The sequence below is a fragment of the Monodon monoceros genome, unplaced genomic scaffold, assembly GCF_005190385.1.
Source record: "Monodon monoceros isolate NGI ecotype Baffin Bay Population unplaced genomic scaffold, NGI_Narwhal_1 Super_Scaffold_7, whole genome shotgun sequence".
Taxonomy (NCBI): Eukaryota; Metazoa; Chordata; class Mammalia; order Artiodactyla; family Monodontidae; genus Monodon; species Monodon monoceros.
In genome coordinates, this window is record NW_021703784.1 from 56,384,757 (window position 1) to 56,408,505 (window position 23,749).

Here is a 23,749-nt window from a genome sequence, read left to right on the forward strand (position 1 = left end):
CCTGTAAAGCTACTTTAATTTCCCCATTTCTGGATTGTACTCTTTCGAAGGAAGTCATTTCACAGTCCACCCTTAAAGAGTGGGGAGTTCCACTCCACCTCCTTGAGGGCAGCAGCGTGGTTTCCACTCACATCCTGCACCCAGTCACCAAGCTCAGACCATTTAACCTCCTAGACGTCTCTCGAGCTCCTCCTCTGCTCATCCTCCTCCTAGCCATGGCCTTGCTTGGGCTTTCATCTTTCAGCAAGGTCACCACGACTTCCTCACTGTCCTGCCACCTTGTCTCTACCCTGCCGAGACCTCACTCCACTTGTAATAAGGGCGGGGCAGGCGCGACCAATAGCAGTCCCGCTCAACCATTGGTAGGCATCGCAGTGGGCCCCCACTCTCCCCTTCCTCTGTGTAAAAGGAGCCCAAATTTGTACTGAGGAAGATGGTTTTTTGAGACACTAGTCTGCCATCTTCTCGGTCTGCTGGCTTTCCAATTAAAGTCGTTATTCCTGCCCCAACAACTGGTCTCCCCATTTATTGGCCTGTGTGGTGAGCAGAGTGAGCTTGGGCTCCATAACACTGCCCAGAGTTAATGCAAGCCGTTTATCCTGGCACACAGGTGCTCAGTGATCTGCTCCCTCCTGTCTGCTCTCACTTCTCACACTTCACCCGCTCGTCAGAATTCACTACAGCACTTGCAGATGCCCAGCTAACCATTCTCTCCCATTCACCTATGCTGCCACCTCTACCCAGACCCTTCCCACCAAACCCACCACCAACCCTTGCTTGGCCCAGCTAACTCCTACTCATTCTTTTTTTTCTTATGAAATAGTTTACATGCAAGAAAGAGCAGCATTAGAACATTTGTTATTGAAGGACTGCTGCCCCTGTGTGCCCCTCCCTACCTGTTTATTATTCTCTTGCGTTTCTTTATCATTTTACTACTACGCATGTATCTGATGGTGTACTGCTAAATGTTTAACAGGCTCACCAGAAGGAAAAAAATAGCTCTGATTTGTAGCATTTGCCAATTTCTCCCAAGTTGGCACAGCCAGCTCCACATACCACTGCATGTATCCAAGACAACATATTTACCTTTTCATATTTTTAAACTTTATATAAATGGTATCATTTATGCAAACGGTATGTGTTTGTGCATGTGTGTGTGTGGGTGTGTGGGTGTGACTTGTCTTCACAGAGGTTGTATCGCATTCTCTGCTGATCCTGAACATTTGGGCATGTGTGTCAACTCCGCAAGGTAATATCAGACAGTTTTCTGATGTGGTGATTCTAATTTACAATGGCAAAATAGCGGTGTGTGAGAGTTCCTTTTTGATCCACATTCTCACCAATTCTTGTTGTCAAATTTTTAAATGGTTGCCAATATAGGTGTTAAATAGCATCCCACTGTGGATTTTAATTTGCATTTCTTGGTGGAGGTCTTTTCATTTTTATTTGCAATTATTTTTCCTCATTGTGAAATGCCTATTTACATCTTTTGTCCATTTTTCTATTGGGCTATTCTTTTTTTACAAATTGATTTGTGACTCTTTATGTTTCTTTGTTGATAATATAAAATACAAACCCCTTCCATCTTGGAGCTTGTCTTTTTACCATTCTTTTAAATGGGGTCAAATTTATCAATCTGTTCCTTTTTGGTTATCTTTTTGTGTCTAGTTTAAGAAATATTCCCTATACAAGGTCATAAAGATCTTCACCTACATATTCTTCCATCCATTTTACTTTAAAACCTTTAATCCACCTAGAACTTATTTTTCTGTTTATGGTGCCAGGTAGGTGTTGTTTTTTTCTTTTAGACATTCCACTATCCCAGAACCATTTATTCAACAGTCCATTTTTTCCCCACAAATCTGTATGACTGCTGTGTTATATACAAATGTTACATATATGCATGGGTTTGTATCTGGATTATTGTTCCACTGGTCGATCCCTGGGCCAGCGCCACACTACAGCCCTTCCTCTCCTCCTCCTTCTTCCTCAGGAGTATCTTCTCTAAGTACTTAGCTTCTTACTCCTCTCAAATGGAAACGTATTCTTAAGAAAGGATCAAATATCAGTCATACAGGGAAAAGAGGGGTACTACATTTTAAACCTCATCTCTAATTGTGGATGGAAAATCTTGATAGTTCCCTGATGGCACTTCAGATACTAATGACTGAGATATTTAAGAACTTCCCTGGGTCCTCTGAAGCCACACTATTACAGAGGAGGGCCTGCCTTAAAGTAGATCTTTCATATTACTTGAGGCAAAAGATCTATTTTAGGTATATTTGGGTATATCTGGAAGTGGTAAAACACACTTTTGGAGTTGGGCCAAAGGACAGAGAAATCAATTAAAAAGCTAAGAAGTAAAGTGTAGGTTTTGGGTGAGTTGACTGGTCAAAGTGACCCTACCTTTTATTTTTTTATACGTCAGGTTATTAGTTATCCATTTTATATACATCAGTGTATGCATGTCAATCCCAGTCTCCCAATTCATCACACCACCACCACCACCGCCCTGCCACTTTCCCCCCTTGGTGTCCATACATTTGTTCTCTACATCTGTGTCTCTATTTCTGCCCTGCAAACTGGGCAGAAACCATTTTTCTAGATTACACATATATGCGATATTTGTTTTTCTCTTTCTGACTTACTTCACTCTGTATGACAGTCTCTAGATCCATCCACATCTCTACAAATGACCCAATTTCATTCCTTTTTATGGCTGAGTAATATTCCATTGTATATATGTACCACATCTTCTTTATCCATTCCAGAGTGACCATATCTTGATGTTGCTGTATTTGCATGCCATTTGTGCGACCTGAAGCAAGTTTACTTAATGGCCCCAAGTCTAAGTTTCCTTGAATAAATGGGATTATTAACATGAATTCCACCACAGGGTTGGTGTGAAAATATTAAATAAAACTATACAAAAGCACACATCACATAGAAGATGCTCCCTCAGCATTGAGGCAGTAGGCTCAGAGCCAAATCCTATCTGTTAGCTACTAGTTTTATGACCTTAAAACAGTTATTTCTTAGCTACAATTGCCTAGTTATAAAGTGAAAATATGGAATTACTCTTTATATTTTTTTGCATTTTTGAGCTTTCTTATGTATTTAATTTGCATTTTTATTTAATTACTTAAATTGAACATTTTTTCTTGTGTATTGGCCATTTGTTTTACTCTCTGTTTTTTTTTTTTTTTAGCCACACAGCTTGCAGGATCTTACTTCCCCAACCGGGGATCGAACCTGGGCCCCCCGCAGTGAAAGTACTGAATCCTAACCACTGGACTGCCAGAGAATTACCTGTTTTACTCTTATTGCCAGAAAAAAGTGTTGTTAAAAATTAAACTCAGAGGGTTGGGGGAAGGCCTTGCTTAGTCTGGGACTGGCTGAGGTGAATGGAGAGGAAGGAGGCGACTCTATCTGAGGGACACCAGGTGTGCAAAGGCCATAGTAAAAGGGGAGGAGATGGCCTATGTGGCCTGTGTGGCTGGAAGATTGGTTACTCACAGCGGTATTGAGCAAATAAGTGAATATACTAAGAATTATGAGAGTGAAGCTTCTCATTGTTGGAGAAAGGAGGTAAATACGTAAAAGGTGGAGCTGGACTGGAATTGGTGACATCAGTGTGAATGCATGATTTTTAATATATATATAGAATGATGGATGCAGAAAGAGAGATGTGTATATGTACTATCTACTGATAGGGCCAAGAAGCAATAATACCCCACTAGTAAAGAGCATGTTATTGCCCAGGTTTTGGTTTCTGAATACTATTCTCCACTAAAAGGAACCAGGGCTATTTAGACAAACAACTGATTCCAGGGCTGGGATTGGAAAGTATAAGTTGAGGCTTGAATATCTTGTGGTACCAGAGAATATGGAAGTGCTCAAAGAATGATGGAAACATGTCAAAAGGACACAGGATCCAGCTTGAAGGAGCTCCCATTGACCCAAATGGGACACTCTAAATAGCAAAATAAATAATAGTAATAACGGATTATAATCTATAGAATAAAAGATGAATCCATGAGTAATCTATAATAATATATCTGATGAATGAATGAGTGAATGAATGTATAAATGAGGGAGAAGGGAAAGTTCTTCCTTACAGTATAATGCTGATTATAAATGTAAAAAGAATAATGGAATTAGAAAATCACCATTTGGCAATTATCATAGGAATAACTGATTCAGACAGAAATTATTAAAGAATGCTAAAACTAGTTCATAGAAGATTGATGAGGAAGGAATAGGATATTTATATACTCTCAAAGTAGCTCCCCCCAAAATACTTATTAACTTTGCTGTGGAGAAACCTGGTAGATACCATTTTAACTGAGTTAACATTGGCTGACTAAAATAAAAAGGATGGACAAAAACAAGCATTGGCAAGGACATGGAGAAAGCAGAACACTTATACATTGCTGGTGGGAATGTAAAATGGTGCAGCCGCTTTGGAAAATAGTTGGCAGTCTCTCAAAACATTAAACATAGAGTTACCATATGACCAAGCAGTTCCACTGTTAAGTATATACCCAATAGAACTAAAAATATATGTTCACAAAAAAACCTGTACACGAATGTTCACAGCAGCATTATCCATAATAGCTAAAAAGTGAAAACAATCTAAATGTCTATCATCTAATGAATGGATTAAAAAACTGTAGTATATCCATACAATGGTGTATTAGGGTTCTCCAGGGAAACAGAGACAATAAGATGTGTGTGCGTGTGTGCGTGTGTGTGTGTGTGTGTGTTGTGTGTGTGAGTGTGTAGAGATTTATTTTAAGGAATTGGCTCATGCAATTATGGAGACTTGAAGAGTCCGAAATCTGCAGGGTAGGCCTGTGGTACAGCAGGAGACCCAGGGAACAGTTGCAGTTTGAGTCCAAAGGCAATCCTTTGGTAGAATTCCTTCTTGCTTGGGGGAGGTCAGTCTTTCTCTATTAAGGCCTTCAACTGATTGGATGAGGCCTTACATTATAGAAGGTAATCTGCTTTACTCAAAGTCCACTGATTTAAATGTCAGTGTCATCCAAAAAACACAGAAACATCCAGAATGTTTGACCAAATATCTGGGCAACATGGCTCAGTCACGCTGACAAATAAATTTTTTTTAAAATAAATTTATTTATATTTATTTTTGGCTGCATTGGGTCTTCGTTGCTGCACGTGGGCTTTCCCTAGTTTCAGCGAGTGGGGGCTACTCTTGTTTGCGGTACGCTGGCTTCTCATTGCAGTGTCTTCCCCTGCTGTGGAGCACGGGCTCTAGGCACGCGAGCTTCAGTAGTTGTGGCACACAGGCTCAGTAGTTGTGGCTTGCGGGCTCTAGAGCGCAGGCTCAGTAGTTGTGGCACACGGGCTTAGTTGCTCTGCGGCATGTGGGATCCTCCTAGACCAGGGCTCGAACCCATGTTTCCTGCACTGGCAGGCAGATTCTGAACCACTGAGCCACCAGGGAAGCCCGACAAATAAAATTAACCGTCACAAGTGGGCTATTACTTGACAACAAAAAAGAATGACGTACTGATGCATGCTACAACATGGATGAACCTTGAAAACTTTATGCTAAGTGAAAGAAGCCAGACACAAAAGGCCACATATAATATGATTCCATTTATATAAAACATCCAGAATAGGCAAATCCACAGAGACAGAGAGTCATCTGATTAGTGGTTGCCAGGGCTGGGGCATGGGGAGTGACTGTTGAAGTATATGGGGTTTCTTTCTGGGGTGATGAAATATTCTGGCATCGGTGGTGATGGCTGCATGACCTTGTGAATATACTAAAAACCACCAAATTGCATACTTTAAAAGGGTGAATTTTATGGTTTGTGAATTATATCTCAAAAAACAAAACAAAAGGTTAACATCACCAGTAATGAGACAAATCGACATTGTGTGGCTCCCAATACCATGCTCTTAGGATGGAGAATCACATCGGGAGTATTCTTGCCCAAATACATAACCTAAATCTAATCATGAGGAAACATCAGACAAACCCAAAGTGGCCTACATTTCAAAAATATCAGGGTTATAAAAGGAAATACTGAGGAAGTACTCCAGACAGAAGGCAAACAAATGCAACGTATGATCCTGGATTAGACCCTGGACCACAAAGGAAAGAGTGATTATAAAGGACATTGTTGGGACAACCAGCAAAACTTGAATGGGGCTGGCAAACTGGATGATAGTATAGTATCAATGCAGGTTTCCTTGTTTTGACAGATGTACTGTGGTTATGCAGGAGTGTCCTTGATTTCAGCAAATGCATACTGAAGTATTTAAAGGTAAGTGGACATAAAATTTGTGTATTACTCACAAGTGATTCAGAAAAACTATATACAGCATATATAACCTGTGTAAAAAATATATCTATATATATAAAGAAAGAGGGAGAGAGAGGATGACAAAGCAAACATAAGAAGTTAACAACAGCGAGATCTGGGTGGGAATATACTGGAATCCTCTGAACTATTCTTACAGCTTTTCTGCAAGTTTGAAATTATTTCAAAATAAAAAGTAAATTAGAAAAATATATAAAATATATCCACAAAGAGACTTGTTCAAGAAAAATAAACCTTTGCTTTGCAACGCTATTGTGAGGACTGTGCCTGGCACACAGTATATGCTCAATAGCTGCTGCCACTGCCAACTTCTCAGGACTGAGAAATAGAGGCACTTCTCACAAGAAGTCACAAGGGGGCATCTGAAAGCCAAGAAACAAGGTCTAGCACAGAGCTCCCCTGGGCCTGCAGTGCTGCAGATGGGGGTTGTCAACCCTTCCTTACCCAGAATGCATTCCTCAACCCAAAAGGAAAAAAAAGCTTTGCCTGCTGCAAACTGGGGATTATTCCATTCACAGTAGATAAGGTTTTGGGGTACCTGAGAGCTAGCCTCTGCTCCTTCTGTTTGGGTCTGGACTTCAGGACAGCTGTCAAGGGTTACTGCATCTATCACAATCAGGATGTCAACTCTGGAGACCTGTGAAAAGGGGCTTGTAAATATGATAGCAATGGAGAAGAACGAGTCCTGGAATGGGAACTCAGAGGCATACTTGTGTGAACTTAGCTATATTCTTCCTCATCCTTTTTTGTTAGTCTGACTTCTTAGAGGTTCCACCTGGACCTCCTAGGATTCAATGTTTCTGAGCTCTGGAATATGTCCGTTTGGGTCTACCTGACCCTATCACAAATCACTCCTTGAATGAAATTGCTCTAGTCCCAGAGGTCTTGTGACCACATGGTATAGTGGAAGGAGCATGGGCCTTGGAGACAGACTGAGCAAGGTCCAAATCAAGGCTCTGGTACTTAATTCCTTGAGTCTCAGTTTTTAATTTAGTTGTGGAGAGCGGGGGCTACTCTTCATTGTGGCGCACAGGCTTCTCACTGCGGTGGCTTCTCTTGTTGTGGAGCACGGGCTCTAGGCACGCAGCCTTCAGTAGTTGTGGCACACGGGCTCAGCAGTGTGGCCCGCGGGCTCTAGAGTGCAGGTTCAGTAGTTGTGGTGCATAGGCTTCGTTGCTCCGCAGCATGTGGGATCTTCCCAGACCAGGGCTCGAACCCGTGTCCCCTGCATTGGCAGGTGGATTCTTAACCACTGTGCCACCAGGAAAGTCCCTCTTTATCCTTTAGACAGGAATAATACCATTTCCTTTTTAAGAGTGTTATGAGGATTAAATATTTACATACAGTACCTAGAACAGAGTAGATACCCAGTAGATACTCAATGAATTATACTATTTTATTTTCGATTTGGTTTAGGCAAAAGCAACTGGAAGGAAAATATGGGATTTAAAGTTAAGATAAACTGTGTTCAAGTTCCTACTCTCTATGACCCTTGGCAAATCACTAGATCTCGTTGAGTCTCACCACTAGCATTTTTTTTTTTGTGGCTGCGCTGTGTGGCTTAGAGGATCTCAGTTCCCTGACCAGGGACTGAACCTGGGCCACAGCACCAAAGGCCCGGAATCCCAACACTAGGCCACCAGGGAACTCCCTACCACCAGCCTTTAAGAACTCTGTAAACCATAATATTACCCCAGCTAGGAATTACCTTCTTCTTTTAAATAAATCCTGATCTTAGCCTACATGGCCAGCACAAGGGTTGCTTTTCTCTAATAATGTAATTGATATGGTATTCATACTCTGGAAATGAATGACCATGCCGCACAGCATGCGGGATCTTAATTCCCCGACCAGGGATTGAACCCATGCCCCCTGCAGTGGAAGTGCACAGTCCTGACCACTGGACCACGAGGAAGTCCAAACTTTGGAAATTATTAAAAAGAATGAGGGATTGAGCTCTGCCCACCAGAGCAACAGCCAGCTCTACCCACCACCAGTCCCTCCCACCAGGAAACTGGCACAAGCCTCTCAGATAGCCTCATCCACCAGAGGGCAGACAGCAGAAGCAAGAAGAACTACAATCCTGCAGCCTATGGAACAAAAACCACATTCACAGAAAGATAGACAAGATGAAAAGGCAGAGGGCTATGTACCACATGAAGGAACAAGATAAAACCCCAGAAAAACAACTAAATGAAGTGGAGATAGGCAACCTTCCAGAAAAAGAATTCAGAATAATGATAGTGAAGATGATCCAGGACCTCGGAAAAAGGATGGAGGCAAAGGTCGAGAAGATGCAAGAAATGTTTAACAAACACCTAGAAGAATTAAAGAACAAACAAACAGAGATGACCAATACAATAACTGAAATGAAAACTACACTAGAAGGAATCAATAGCAGAATAACTGAGGCAGAAGAACAGATAAGTGACCTGGAAGACAGAAGGGTGGAATTCACTGCTGCGGAACAGAATAAAGAAAACAGAATGAAAAGAAACGAAGACAGCCTAAGAGACCTATGGGACAACATTAAACGCAACAACATTCGCATTATAGGGGTCCCAGAAGGAGAAGAGAGAGAGAAAGGACCCGAGAAAATATTTGAAGAGATTATAGTCGAAAACTTCCCTAACATGGGAAAGGAAATAGCCACCCAAGTCCAGGAAGCGCAGCGAGTCCCATACAGCATAAACCCAAGGAGAAACACGCCAAGACTCGTAGTAATCAAACTGGCAAAAATTAAAGACAAAGAAAAATTATTGAAAGCAGACAGGGAAAAACAACAAATAACATACAAGGTAACTCCCATAAGGTCAACAGCTGATTCCTCAGCAGAAACTCTACAAGCCAGAAGGGAGTGGAATGATATACTTAAAATGATGAAAGGGAAGAACCTACAACCACGATTACTCTACCCCGCAAGGATCTTATTCAGATTCGATGGAGAAATCAAAAGCTTTACAGACAAGCAAAAGCTAAGAGAATTCAGCACCGCCAAACCAGCTCTACAACAAATGCTAAAGGAACTTCCCTAAGTGGGAAACACAAGAGAAGAAAAGGACCTACAAAAACAAACCCAAAACAATTAAGAAAATGGTCATAGGAACATACATATCGATAATTACCTTAAACGTGAATGGTTTAAATGCTCCAACCAAAAGACACAGGCTTGCTGAATGGATACAAAAATAAGACTCATATATATGCTGTCTACAAGAGACCCACTTCAGACCTAGGGACACATACAGACTGAAAATGAGGAGATGGAAAAAGATATTCCACGCAAATGGAAATCAAAAGAAAGGTGGAGTAGCAATACTCACATCAGATAAGATAGACTTTAAAATAAAGAATATTACAAGAGACAAGGAAGGACCCTACATAATGATCAAGGGATCAATCCAAGAAGAAGATATAACAACTATAAATATATATGAACCCAACATAGGAGCACCTCAATACATAAGGCAACTGCTAACAGCTATAAAAGAGGAAATCGACAGTAACACAATAACAGTGGGGACTTTAACACCACACTTACACCAATGGACAGATCATCCAAAAAGTAAATAAATATGGAAACAGAAGCTTTAAATGACACAATAGACCAGATAGATTTACTTGATATTTATAGGACATTCCATCCTACAACAGCAGATTACACTTTCTTCTCAAGTGCACACAGAACATTCTCCAGGATAGATCACATCTTGGGTCACAAATGAAGCCTCAGTAAATTTAAGAAAACTGAAATCATATTAAGCATCTTTTCTGACCACAAAGCTATGAGATTAGAAATGAATTACAGGGAAAAAAACGTAAAAAACACAAACACATGGAGGCTAAACAATATGTTACTAAATAACTAAGAGATCACTGAAGAAATCAAAGAGGAAATCAAAAAACACCTAAAGACAAATGACAATGAAACCACAATGATCCAAAACCTGTGGGATGCAGCAAAAGTAGTTCTAAGAGGGAAGTTTATAGCTATACAAGCCTACCTCAAGAAATAAGAAAAATCTCAAATAAACAATCTAACCTTACACCTAAAGGAACTAGAGAAAGAAGAACAAACAAAACCCAAAGTTAGCACAAGGAAAGAAATCATAAAAATCAGAGCAGAAATAAATGCAACAGAAACAAAGAAAACAATAGCAAAGATCAATAAAGCTAAAAGCTGGTTCTTTGAAAAGACAAACAAAATTGATAAACCATTAGCCTGACTCATGAAGAAAAAGGGGGAGAGGACTCCAATCAATAAAATCAGAAATGAAAAAGGAGAAGTTACAACAGACATCGCAGAAATACAAAGCATCCTAAGAGACTACTACAAGCAACTCTATGCCAATAAAATGGACAACCTGGAAGAAATGGACAAATTCTTAGAAAGGTATAAACTTCCAAGAGTGAACCAGAAAGAAATAGAAAATATGAACAGATCAATCACAAGTAATGAAATTGAAACTGTGATTAGAAATCTTTCAACAAACAAGAGTCCAGGACCAGATGGCTTCACAGGTGAATTCTATCAAACATTTAGAGAAGAGCTAACACCCATCAGTCTCAAACTCTACCAAAAATTGCAGAGGAAGGAACACTCCCAAACTCATTCTATGAGGCCACCATCACCCTGATACCAAAACCAGACAAAGATAGTAGAAAAAAAGAAAATTACAGACCAATATCACTGATGAATATAGATGCAAAAATCCTCAACAAAATATGAGCAAACAGAATCCAACAACACATTAAAAGGATCATACACCATGATCAAGTGGGGTTTATCCCAGGGATGCAAGGACTCTTCAATATACGAAAATCAATCAATGTGATACACCGTATTAACAAATCGAAGAATAAAAACCATATGATCATCTCAATAGATGCAGAAAAAGCTTTTGACAAAATTCAACACCCATTTATGATAAAAACTCTCCAGAAAGTGGGCATAGAGGGAACCTACCTCAACATAATAAAGGCCATATATGGCAAACCCACAGCAAACATCATTCTCAATGGTGAAAAACTTAAAGCATTTCCTCTAAGATCAGGAACAAGACAACGATGTCCACTTTCACCACTATTATTCAACATACTTTTGGAAGTCCTAGCCACGGCAATCAGAGAAGAAAAAGAAATAAAAGGAATACAAATTGGAAAAGAAGAAGTAAAACTGTCACTGTTTGCAGATGACATGATACTATACACAGAGAATCCTACAAGATGCCAACAGAAAACTACTAGAGCTAATCAACAAATTGGTAAAGTTGCAGGATACAAAATGAATGCACAGAAATCTCTTGCATTCCTATATACTAATGATGAAAACTCTGAAAGAGAAATTAGGGAAACATTCCCATTTACCACTGCAACAAAAAGAATAAAATATCTAGGAATAAACCTACCTAGGGAGACAAAAGACCTGTATGCAGAAAACTATAAGACACTGATGAAAGAAATTAAAGATGATACCAACAGATGGAGAGATATACCATGTTCTTGGATTGGAAGAATCAATATTGTGAAAATGACTATACTACCCAAAGCAATCTACAGATTCAATGCAATCCCTATCAAATTACCAATGGCATTTTTTACAGAACCAGAACAAAAAATCTTAAAATTTGTATGGAGACACAAAAGACCTCGAATAGCCAAAGCATTCTTGAGGGAAAAAAGCAGAGCTGGAGGAATCAGACTCCCTGACTTCAGAGTATACTACAAAGCTACAGTAATCAAGACAATATGGTACTGGCACAAAAACAGAAATACAGATCAATGGAACAAGATAGAAAGCCCAGAGATAAACCCATGCACCTATGGTCAACTAATCTATGACAAAGGAGGCAAGGATATACAATGGAGAAAAGACAGTCTCTTCAATAACTGCTGGGAAAACTGGACAGCTACATGTAAAAGAATGAAATTAGAACACTCCCTAACACCATACACAAAAATAAACTCAAAATGGATTTGAGACCTAAATGTAAGACCGGACACTATAAAACTCTTAGAGGAAAACATAGGAAGAACACTCTTTGACATAAAACACAGCAAGATCTTTTTTGATCCACCTCCTAGAGTAATGGAAATAAAAACAAAAATAAACAAATGGCACTTAATGAAACTTCAAAGTTTTTGCACAGCAAAGGAAACCATAAACAAGATGAAAAGACAACCCTCAGAATGGGAGAAAATATTTGCAAACGAATCAATGGACAAAGGATTAATCTCCAAAATATATAAACAGCTCATGCAGCTCAATATTAAAAAAACAAACAACCCAATCCAAAAATGGGAAGAAGACCTAAATAGACATTTCTCCAAAGAAGACATACAGATGGCCAAGAGATGCATGAAAAGATGCTCAACATCACTAATTATTAGAGAAGTGCAAATCAAGAGTACAATGAGGTATCACCCCACACTGGTCAGAATGGGCATCATTAAAAACTCTACAAACAATAAATGCTGGAGAGGGTGTGGAGAAAAGGGAACCCTCTTGCACTGTTGGTGGGAATATAAATTGATACAGCCACTATGGAGAACAGTATGGAGGTTCCTTAACAAACTAAAAATAGAATTACCATATGATCCAGCAATCCCACTACTGGGCATATACCCAGAGAAAACCATAATTCAAAAATACACATGCACCCAATGTTCATTGCAGCACTATTTAGAATAGCCAGGTCCTGGAAGCAACCTAAATGCCCACTAACAGACAAATGGATAAAGAAGATGTGGTACATATATATAATGGAATATTACTCAGCCATAAAAAGCAACGAAGTTGGGTCATTTGTTGAGACGTGGATGGATCTAGAGACTGCCATACAGAGTGAAGTAAGTCAGAAAGAGAAAAACAAATACCGTATATTAACGCATATATGTGGAACCTAGAAAAATGGTTTCTGCCCAGTTTGCAGGGCAGAAATTGAGACACAGATGTAGAGAACAAACATATGGACACCAAGGGGGGAAAGCGGTGGGGGGTGGGCGTGGTGGTCTGCTGAATTGGGCGATTGGGATTGACATGTATTCACTGATGTGTATAAAATTGATGACTAATAAGAACCTGCTGTATAAAAAAATAAATAAAATAAAATTCAAAATGAAAAAGAATGAGGAAGGTCTGGACTTCCCTGGTGGTGCAGTGGTTAAGAATCCGCCTGCCAATTTAGGGCACACGGGTTCGAGCCCTGGTCCAGGAAGATCCCACATGCCACAGAGCAACTAAGCCCATGTGCCACAAGTATGGAGCCTGTGCTCTAGAGCCCGTGTTCCACAACTACCGAAGCCCACGTGCCTAGAGCCTGTGCTCTGCAATAAGAGAAGCCACTGCAATGAGAAGTACACACACCGCAACGAAGAGTAGCCCCCGCTCGCCACAACTAGAGAGAGCCCATGCACAGCGGCAAGGACTCAGCGCAGCCAAAAATAAATAAATAAAAAAAATTGAGGAACGTCTAAATGTACTAAGATGGAAAGAACTCAGAGATACTAAGTGAAAATAAGCCATGGAATACATACATTATGATTCCATTTTTATGTTTAAGGAAAAAAAAGAGGTGACCATGTTGTATCCTTGCTTAAAACCCTTCTGTGGTTCCCCATAGCCAATCAAGTGAAGTTCAAGCTCCTTACCTGGCATTCAAGGCCGTTCACTATTTGGACCCTGTCAACCTCTCCAGCCTCATCTCCTATAGACCAGCCTGGCCATCCCTTGAGCCCTGAGTTCCATCTATGATGAAATTGCCCTTCACCATTTTTTTCTCTAGGTCTCAAGAATCAGAATCACCTGGGAGTCTTGTTAAAATACTGATTGTGGGCCCCATCCATAGAATTTCTGATTTAAGTCTGAAAGGGTCGGGGGGGGGGGGGCGGTGGTTTCCAAGAATTTCTATTTCTAACAAGTTCCCAGGTGATCGGATACAGCTGTTATGTGGTCCAAAGGGACCACACTTTGACAGCCACTGCCTTTACAATTATATGATTCAACTTCATCACCTGTATTAAGGGTGACCAATCATACCAGTTTGCCTGGGACAGAAGGCATGTAGCAGAAAACCCCTCAGTCCAAGGAAAACTGGGAAGGTTGGTTACCCTACCTGTCTAAGAATCTTTCCCAGGTTGCGTATGGGATATTTACTGCTACTGTCAAGTAGTCCTACCCTACAGCCAGGATAACAGGAAGTGCCTGAGAAGGGAATCCCATCACCAGTGACTGACATTTTGCTAGAGCAGGAGTATTTAACGAAGATTCTCAAATTCAGACTCCTCCAAACATATTTTCTTTATTTCCTCCAGAGAACAGGGTTCAGTCCTCCGGTCCTTGTAAACATTTAACACAATCAGTGTGACAAACTATAAGCATCCATATCCTTGTCCTATGTTGCTGGGGTGAGTTTAAGGGAGAAGTTGGGACAAATGCAGCGAGCAAATGTGAGCTTCTTACTCACTTCAAAGTGGGTCCTGTCATGGAATGATAGCACAACATGGGCCAATGCAGCTGACTTTTTGTTTCTTCCAAAGGGTACCCAATACAATAAAGGGCACCCATGGTCCTTCCATGGTCCTTGATGATGTTTCTGCTCACTGCTGGTCAGAGTCAATCTTTTTCATTAACTGGGACTCCTCTTCCCAAGGGGTCAGAGGTCAGAGAGCTGATAGCGTCGCACAAGACCATCTCGACAACACGTGTAGATCTGCTTCTCCCATGTGGCTACCTGAAACACAAGAGTTCATAGCTCAAAGGAAGCCTGGGATTCTTCCATTTCAAAAAAATAGAGCCTTGTCATTGACCCCTACTAGTACAAATGAGTCTGAGAAGCTTTATTGACTCCAAAGACAAGACTTACATCCATGATATATATAAAAAAAAATAGCTGGCCAGAATCAAGGGGGCTCATGACTACAGAACAGAGAAACTAAGTGGCCAAGTGGAGAACAAACCCACTAGCACTGTGCATGGTTTAGCGCAGACAGTGTGTACTGGGGGAGCAGATGGTCCATAGAAAGGCCTGGGTATCCTTGAACCTCATAAAATTATATGCAAAGGAGTTCTCAAAATGTGCCTTTTTTTTTTTTCTGAAGAGGATTTCATCAAATTCTCAAAGTAGTCTGAGACTCAAAGAAGGCTAAGCACCACTAATTTAATGGAAATGGCATGATTTCTGGAGTTAGCTTAATCACAGGTTTGCTAATATGTAGCTGCATGACCCAGAGCAACTTTCTCAACCCCTCTGGGCCCATTTTTTCATTTGTAAAATGAAAATGATATGTTAATCCACAAGACAGAACAATATGCAGGAATTTTAAAAAATGAAATGTATCTATTATATATTCATTTGTCTGGAAAGAGCTCCAAAATGTCATGTAAAATAACCCAAGTCATAGAGCAATACATATAGAATGATCCCAATTATGTACAAAGTAAAGACAAAACTATATTATTTACATAAATACACAAAGATGTAAGTGCAAATTCTCCAAAAACAGTCTTAAAAGATACATGTCAAACTATTAATGCTAGTTACTTCAGGAAAGAGTGGAACCAAAAAAGTCTTAAAGCAGACTTTGAAGTCTGTACCAGTCTGTATTATTTGAATTTTTATAAGTATGCATTAATTATAAAATTTTTTTAAATTATAAGAAAAAATAGGAATAATAATATTATATCTCAAGGGATGATAACAACTATTAAATAAGATAACATATGTAAAAACATCTAGAACAATGTCTGGTCAACAAATATTCTTTCCCCTTTCATTTTTCTCTTTTCACTCTAACCAAATCAGTCTTGAACTTAAATAATAATAATAACAACAACAATAGTAATAATAGCTAATGTTTACAGAATATTTAAAATATACAAAGAAATTTCATATGCATTATCTCACTGTTATCCTCATTTTACAGACAAATTGACAGACTGAGAAGGTAAAGTGATTTTTTTAAGTTTCCAGAGCCAGTAAGTGATGAAGTCACTTCTGACTCAAAATTATTTCTTCCTATCCCACCCCTTAGTATTGTATTACCCCTAATAACCACAAAGTATCTGGATTCAGTCCCCTCAAAAGCCCTAGGTCCCAGGTGAGAATCACCCAGGCCTGGTCTCCTCTCAGGTCTGTACCTTGTACACAGGGTCACAGTCAGCCCCAGTGAGCTCAATGACATAGTCTAAGTCTTGCTGGACAATGAAACAGCTTCCATCACCTAAAAGGCAGAAAGAAAACTTAAGATAACTGAAGAGAAAGCTGCATGCAAAGTTAAAAAAAAACCAAACCCCTCAACATTTTAGTTTATTTCTGTGCGTCACTAGCCTAAAGAAGATTGTCCTAAGACACAGAATGGTAGACAGGACTCATTATGTGGGCCAAATATGAGGACCTACAGTGACTGCCTAAAATGCTGGCCTTGAGAGGATCTGAAGGCCAAGTGCAAGCTCAGAGTTATCTTTGATTAGCAATAACTGCTAAGGGCACAGAGCAAGCAACTGTAGGCTTATACATATATTTGCAAACTTACCCTAGACAATGATTTTTAACAGGGAATTTGCCTGTATAAATGTTTTCTTTAAGAAAACTATGCTCCCGGGACTTCCCTGGTGGCTCAGTGGTTAAGAAACCGCCTGCCAATGCAAGGGACACGGGTTTGAGCCCTGGTCCGCAAAGATCCCACACGCTGTGGAGCAACTAAGCCCACGCACCACAACTACTGAGCCTGCGCTCTAGAGCCCACAAGCCACAGTTACTGAGCCCGCATGCCATAACTACTGAAGCCTGTGCGCCTAGAGCCCGTGCTTTGCAACAAGAGAAGCCACTGCAATGAGAAGCCCGTGCACCGCAACAAAGAGTAGGCCCCGCTCGCCACAACTAGAGAAAGCCCACGTAGAGCAACAAAGACCCAACACAGCCATACATACATACATACATACATACATACATAAATAAATAAATATAAAACAACTATGCTCCCAAATTATTCTTCAATCTATAAACTTGACCACATAAATCAGGCAAAGGAGAAAAGTTATACCAAGAAAATAAAAGTATATCTAATTTTTAAACTTAATTTTCTCAGAATAGTATGCTCAAATGAAACTTGGAATGATCTATAAACTGCTGAATGGGTGACATTTTTGTTCCTGTTTTATTTAATATAAAAGTAGCACGTGCTCACTGAAGAAAACTTTAAAAATAAAGAAACAGGGACATCCCTGGTGGTCCAGTGGTTAAGACTCCACACTCCCAATGCAGGGGGCACAGGTTCAATACCTGTTTGGGGAACTAATATCCCATATGCTGAACGGTGCAGCCAAAAAGAAAAAAAATTAAAAATAAAAGTAAAGAAACAGAAGCAAAAAAATCACCCATATCTACCACTAAATATAATTACTGTTCACATTTTAATGTATTTTTCCAACCTTTTCTGTGTAAATTTTTATTTTACATGGTTGAGAACATACTGCATAAAAGAATATCTTTACGCATAAGGTTTTTTTCTATATTAAGATTATGACTTTGTATAGAACCCTGGAAAAGAATCAAAAGATATTAATTAACCATTTGAAACTTTTTGGAAATCTGAAAAACTGCTTTCCAAATTACCTGTTAATCAATTTTAATTTATCTGTTAATCTATACTGCAACCAGCAGCATACAGGAGGAATTTATCATTTCTTGCATTATTATTATTAAAAATAATCTTTTCCAAAAAAGGATTCATATATATTTTAGAGATACATATAGAAATGTTGACAAGGGAGATAAGAAAGTCTGATTACCATAGCTCTTATTCTGCACTCAGGTTTCTATACACAAATCTACTTGATAAGCCCCAGCTCTATTCCCATTCCCTCTAGGAAGCCATTTCTAACCACCCCATATAGTAAACCCTTCCTCCCATCAACCTCTTGTAACGCTTATTATTCCTTTGATACTTCCACATATCTTTCCCTATAGCATAATTCTACTTTTTGTGAGTGTGTGCTTTTTCACTGGATCATGATGAGAAGAAACACTTTTTAGGAGGGCTTATAGGGCAAGGGGTAGTTACAGGAGTAAGAAGAAACTGTCACTTATAGAATGTCTACTTTATGTCGAGTACCTATTTTATCTCTAAGTAAACTGAGAGTTAGAAAAGTGAAGTGGTTTACAAAGGTCATAGGACTATTAGATTAAACCATATACAACCGCCATTTTTATAAATCAAAAATGGCCATATAGGGCTTCCCTGGTGGTGCAGTGGTTGAGAGTCCGCCTGCCGATGCAGAGGACATGGGTTCGTGCCCCGGTCCGGGAGGATCCCACATGCCGCCGCGCGGCTGGGCCCATGAGCCATGGCCGTTGAGCCTGCGCTCCACACCGGGAGAGGCCACAACAGTGAGAGGCCCACATATCGCAAAAAAAAAAAAAAAAAAGGCCATATATTAGGAATTTCATAGAGCTGAATCTAATAGTAAGTGATGGAGTGAGGATATAAATTCATTGATTAGGTTGTCAGTTTACATCCAAAATCTATGCTTTTTCTATATCATGCAACTGCCCAATAAAATAAAGGCTAAGTAGGAGATCAGGGCTGGAGCTATGGATTCCAATCATTAACAGCTAACACCATGAGAACAGTTGGTCCTTGAGGAAGCAAGAAGAAAAGGTAGAAGGACAAAGGCTGAACTCAGGAAGTATCTCTGGTTTAGGGACGGCAACAATACTAGGAAGGGCAAAAGGATTCAACGTCAACAAAAAATTAAGAGAACCTACAGTAAGCCATGAATCATGCTAGGCACAATACCAGAGAAATCAGGGAAAGGAGCAGTAACTGGAGAAAGAGAATGATCAGGAGATTAATTAGTATCACCAAAGTCAAAAGACCTCATAGTTTTCAGAAAGAAATAACATAACAGAATCCATTACCAATAAGAATCATGAAAGATGAAACATATGTACTCACTCATTCAACAAACATTTGCTGAGATTCTTCAGTCCTGTGCAAGAGCTGGGGTTACATAGACGAAGAAGACATGCCACCTGTCCTCAAGGAAGCTTAGGGACTAGTGGACAAGAGAGGACTGTACACATAAAAGGCCACTGGATCTAGCAAGGGGCTCATGATTGGTGGCCTTCAAGAGGGCAGTTTGAACAGAAGGATGGGGATGGAGGGCACACTGCAGAGATTTCAAGGGAAGAGTGTGGTATGGCAGCAAAAGGAATAAAATAAAATAGGATCTTGAGTGCTGGCAGCAGCATCAAGGGAAGCTGTCACAAGCTTATGCCAGCTGTATTCTTTTTAAGGTTTTATATAGAGTACCACTGCATCACTAACTGATGCCCAGACACGTGGGAGAAAGAGATTGAGAGAGGGGGAGCGCAGACAGCTAGAAAACTTAGGTGTACAGATTCCTGATTACTTTTTTTTTTTAACATCTTTATTGGAGTATAATTGTTTTACAATGGTGTGTCAGTTTCTGCTTTATAACAAAGTGAATCAGTTATACATATACATATGTTCCCATATCTCTTCCTGATTACTCTTTGCTATGGTCTGGACATCAAAGGGCTAGGGAAATAAGGCACCATTTTTGACAGGGACGAAAGGGACCTATATCAGAGAGATGACTATGGAAATCTGGATACTGTCGGTTGCCTATTGTTGTTTTCAATGTCTGTGAGTCTGTTTCTGTTTTGTATATAGATTCATTTGTATTATTTTTTAGATTTCACATATGAGTGATGTCATATATTTGTCTTTCTCTGACTTACTTCACTTAGTATAATATTCTCTAGGTCCATCCATGTTGCTGCAAATGGCAATATTTCATTCTTCTTAATGACTGAGCAATATTCCATTGTACATATATACACACCACATCTTCTTAAGCCAATCGTCTGTTGATGGGCACTTGGGTTGTTTCTACGTCTTGGCTATTGTAAATAGTGCTGCTATGAACACTGGGGTGCATGTATCTTTTTGAACTAGAGTTTTTGTCTTTTCTAGATACATCCCCAGGAGTGGGATTGCTGGATAATACAGCAACTCTATTTTCAGTTGTTTTTTTTTTCGGTACGCGGTCCTCGCACTGTTGTGGCCTCTCCTGTTGCGGAGCACAGGCTCTGGACGTGCAGGCTCAGTGGCCACGGCTCACGGGCCTATCCATTCCGCGGCATGTGGGATCTTCCCAGGCCGGGGCACGAACCCGTGTCCCCTGCATCGGCAGGCGGACTCTCAACCACTGTACCACCAGGGAAGCCCTATTTTCAGTTTTTTAAGGAACCTCCATACTGTTCTCCATAGTGGCTGTACCAATTTACATTCCCACCAACAGTGTAGGAGGGTTCCCTTTTCTCCACACCCTCTCCAGCATTTATTATTTGTAGACTTTCTGATGATGGCCATTCTGACTGGTGTGAGGTGATACCTCACTGTGGGTTTGATCTGCATCTCTCTGATAATTAGTGATGCGGAGCATCTTTCCATGTGCCTGTAGGCCATCTGTAGGTCTTCTTTGGAGAAATGTCTATTTAGGTCTTCTGGGCACGTCATATATTATATAATTCTGGCCAATGACACAGGAGAGTAAGTCTGCTGGGCTGCTCCTGAGGAAATGTTCCTCATTCTTAAAAAGGGTAACAATTTGTATGTTATGGGAAGATAAGACTTGCAGCAGCTATCCTGCGCTGTAACCTGAGGGAAAAAGTCAGCATGCTAGGGAGGAGTGCCAAAAGATGAAGCAAAGCTGGGTTCTTGATATTATTTCTTTTTTCCTTGTTAAAGCTTTTATTCATTTTTTAAATTTAAAATATTAAAAAAATATTTTTAGAATCATTTTACATTTACAGAAAAGTTACAAAGATAGTTCAAAAAGTTCTCATATGCCCCTCGGCCAGTAATTTTTTGGATTTCACCAGTCTTTAACGTCCTGGATGCAATCCAGGATACCATACTGAGTTAACTTTTCTTAGTCTCTCTGTTGACTTTGTTTTCAAATCACTAAATTAATCTAATGTGGAGCCATCATAAACCCGAATGTCTTCTTAAGTGAAGTAGTACATTTTCCTAATTACTGAAGCCATTTTCAGTTGGGTGTTCTGTTACTAACAACCAAAAACATCCTAACTGATACACCAAAATACTCACATAAGGTGGTCCCTTCAGGCCTATAGACCAGTCCTCCTCACCTACACATTCCTATGAGGATTTAGTGTCCCTTAATGGACACCTTCTTCCATGTATTTTCCCCAACCCCACTCCCAAACTCCATTCTAAATATTTTGTACTGGCTACACCAAGGTACTCACTTTACCCAGATTATGCATATAAAACATCAAACACAGTACCTACTGCATGCTAGGCACCTAATAAATGATAGATCCCTCCTTTCTGCCCCGCTTCACTTATTTATGACTTTGTACACACTATAGCCTTGGCCTTCAATGTGCATCTTTACATCTCCAGTTGGTAAAATATTTATTGGATTACACATCACCCAGTCCATGAAGACATCCCAGCAGCGTTCCTACCACTCGAGTTAGCTGTTCCCCATGTTCCCATATAGTCTTCTGCTGCAGTACTTATCAAATGGTATTCAATCACATGTCCACATGTCTGTCTGTCTTACTAACTGTGAGCTCCTTTAGAGCAGAGGCTGTAACTGATTCGTTATTGAATTCTCAATGATTTGCAATAAGGGCCAGTACGTTTACTCTGACAATGTTTATTGAGCACCAACTACATAGTGGGCACTGAACTAAATGCTGGGGATAACACGATGAATAAAGCGCAGTCATTACTCTCAAGGAGCTCAAATTGGAGGGGGCAGAGACAATTACAAGTTGGGTATTAAACACTATATAAAAAGTACAGTACGCCAAAGAATCGTGTAGGACTATGAGCCTAGCCCTGCCACAGACCAGGAACTTAAACCTATGTTTAGTTGAACTATATAAAATCACCTCCCTCAATTGGCCCCTGGACCCACCTTGACTAGCAATGAATCCATCTCTGAAACTCAGCAGGGACATAACTGGTGCTCCTGATCTGTGGATGACTTGTACTGGAGCCCTAGGATTCAGAATAAATGGGGCAATTTTACAATTTTTTTCCTTCAGAAGCAATGTTTGACTATATTCAACATACAGCACTAACTGCATAACAGCACAAAGGACAAATGTGGACAGAAATTAAACATTCATATGGTTTCTTTCCTGGCAAAATCCTTGAATGGTAGATCAAGGTAGTCTGTTCAAAACCACCTTGGAGTGAATCTAAACATGTTATTGAGCTGAATTAACTAAGTCACCACTGATATTTCCAGTTTTTAGGGGACGCCTGACAAGGGTTTAAGATAACAATGTTAACAATATGTTAATCGTTTTACTTATAGACAGAATTAAGACAATTGTGAAATATTAAAATTGTCAGGACTCTGTAAAATGAAAAAGGAAGGTGAGAATCAATTATATATATGTGACTTTATAACAATAATCAGGTTCCCTATCTCCATGGAGGCAAAAACAAGTACAAAACTAAAATAACTTAAATTATGGGAGAAAAGGTATAAGCTAGTCATTCTTCAGCTGAAATTTTTTCACTGCTCTTGGAATAAAGTCCAAACTCCTTGGGAGGGTATGTAAGTCCTTTCTAAGCAAATTCCTGTTTTCCTGTCTGGCATCACTTCTCATCATTGCTCCATCGGCAGGGTACATACTTGTCATATTAAACTACACAGAGGTCCCTTAAAGTGCCATACTTTTACATGCCTTCATGCTTCTCTATATGCTATTCTACCTAAGGCAGGTCCTTCTCTTCTTTACTTGGTAACTTTCTACTAGACCAGATCCAATTAAAGCCTCATTTCCTTGGAGAAGCAGTCTCACCTTCTTCCCTCTCCTTCTCGATGGTTCCTCAAATTCTTGTGTATAGCCTTGTCAGACCACTGATCACACTGCGTCATAGCAGTCTTTTACTTGTTCATCTTTACTATTAGACTCCAAATGCCTCAAAGGCAGAGTTTTTATTTTTTACTCCTGTTTTTCACTGCCCTGCACAAAGCCCAATGCCTACAGAAGCCATTCAATAAATATCAGTTGAACAAAGGAAGGAAACAGGAGGAGGAAGGGACAGAATTGTAGAAACTATTAAATCCTGGGACAAATAGGTTGTGGATTCCCTTTGGATATCTTTAAGACCACGATAAAGCCTATTTTAGATAGGTTATGATCACAGCCAAATAAAGAATCAGAGCTGGCTTACCTGAACTAAAAATGATCAATCTTAGGCCAACCCAGATCTAATACCATGAAGAAAATTACTAAGCTCCTTAAAATGAAGTTTTACACAATTATTGTAAGTGAAATGTTAGTTAATTATTTAAGCTTAATTTCCAAAGC

General features: G+C 39.8%; 1 protein-coding gene across 3 annotated transcripts in view; it reads right to left on the bottom strand.

Moving 5' to 3' along the window:
* Window positions 1-23,749, bottom strand: part of PAAF1 (proteasomal ATPase associated factor 1) — a 66,833-nt gene that overhangs the window by 11,214 nt on the left and 31,870 nt on the right. For 2 of the 3 annotated variants that reach the window (XR_003791500.1, XR_003791499.1), the window contains exons 10-13: window positions 22,339-22,421; window positions 16,495-16,577; window positions 14,822-15,088; window positions 6,895-6,993 (exon numbers count right to left, since the gene is read on the bottom strand). Coding sequence is in view for 1 of the 3 variants with exons in the window: in XM_029208662.1 (XP_029064495.1) it covers window positions 15,011-15,088; window positions 16,495-16,577; window positions 22,339-22,421 (244 nt within the window). In the remaining 2 variants the exon portion in view is untranslated. Of the gene's footprint in view, window positions 1-6,894; window positions 6,994-14,630; window positions 15,089-16,494; window positions 16,578-22,338; window positions 22,422-23,749 lie in introns of those variants that run through there. The other variant, XM_029208662.1, reaches the window with a different exon arrangement.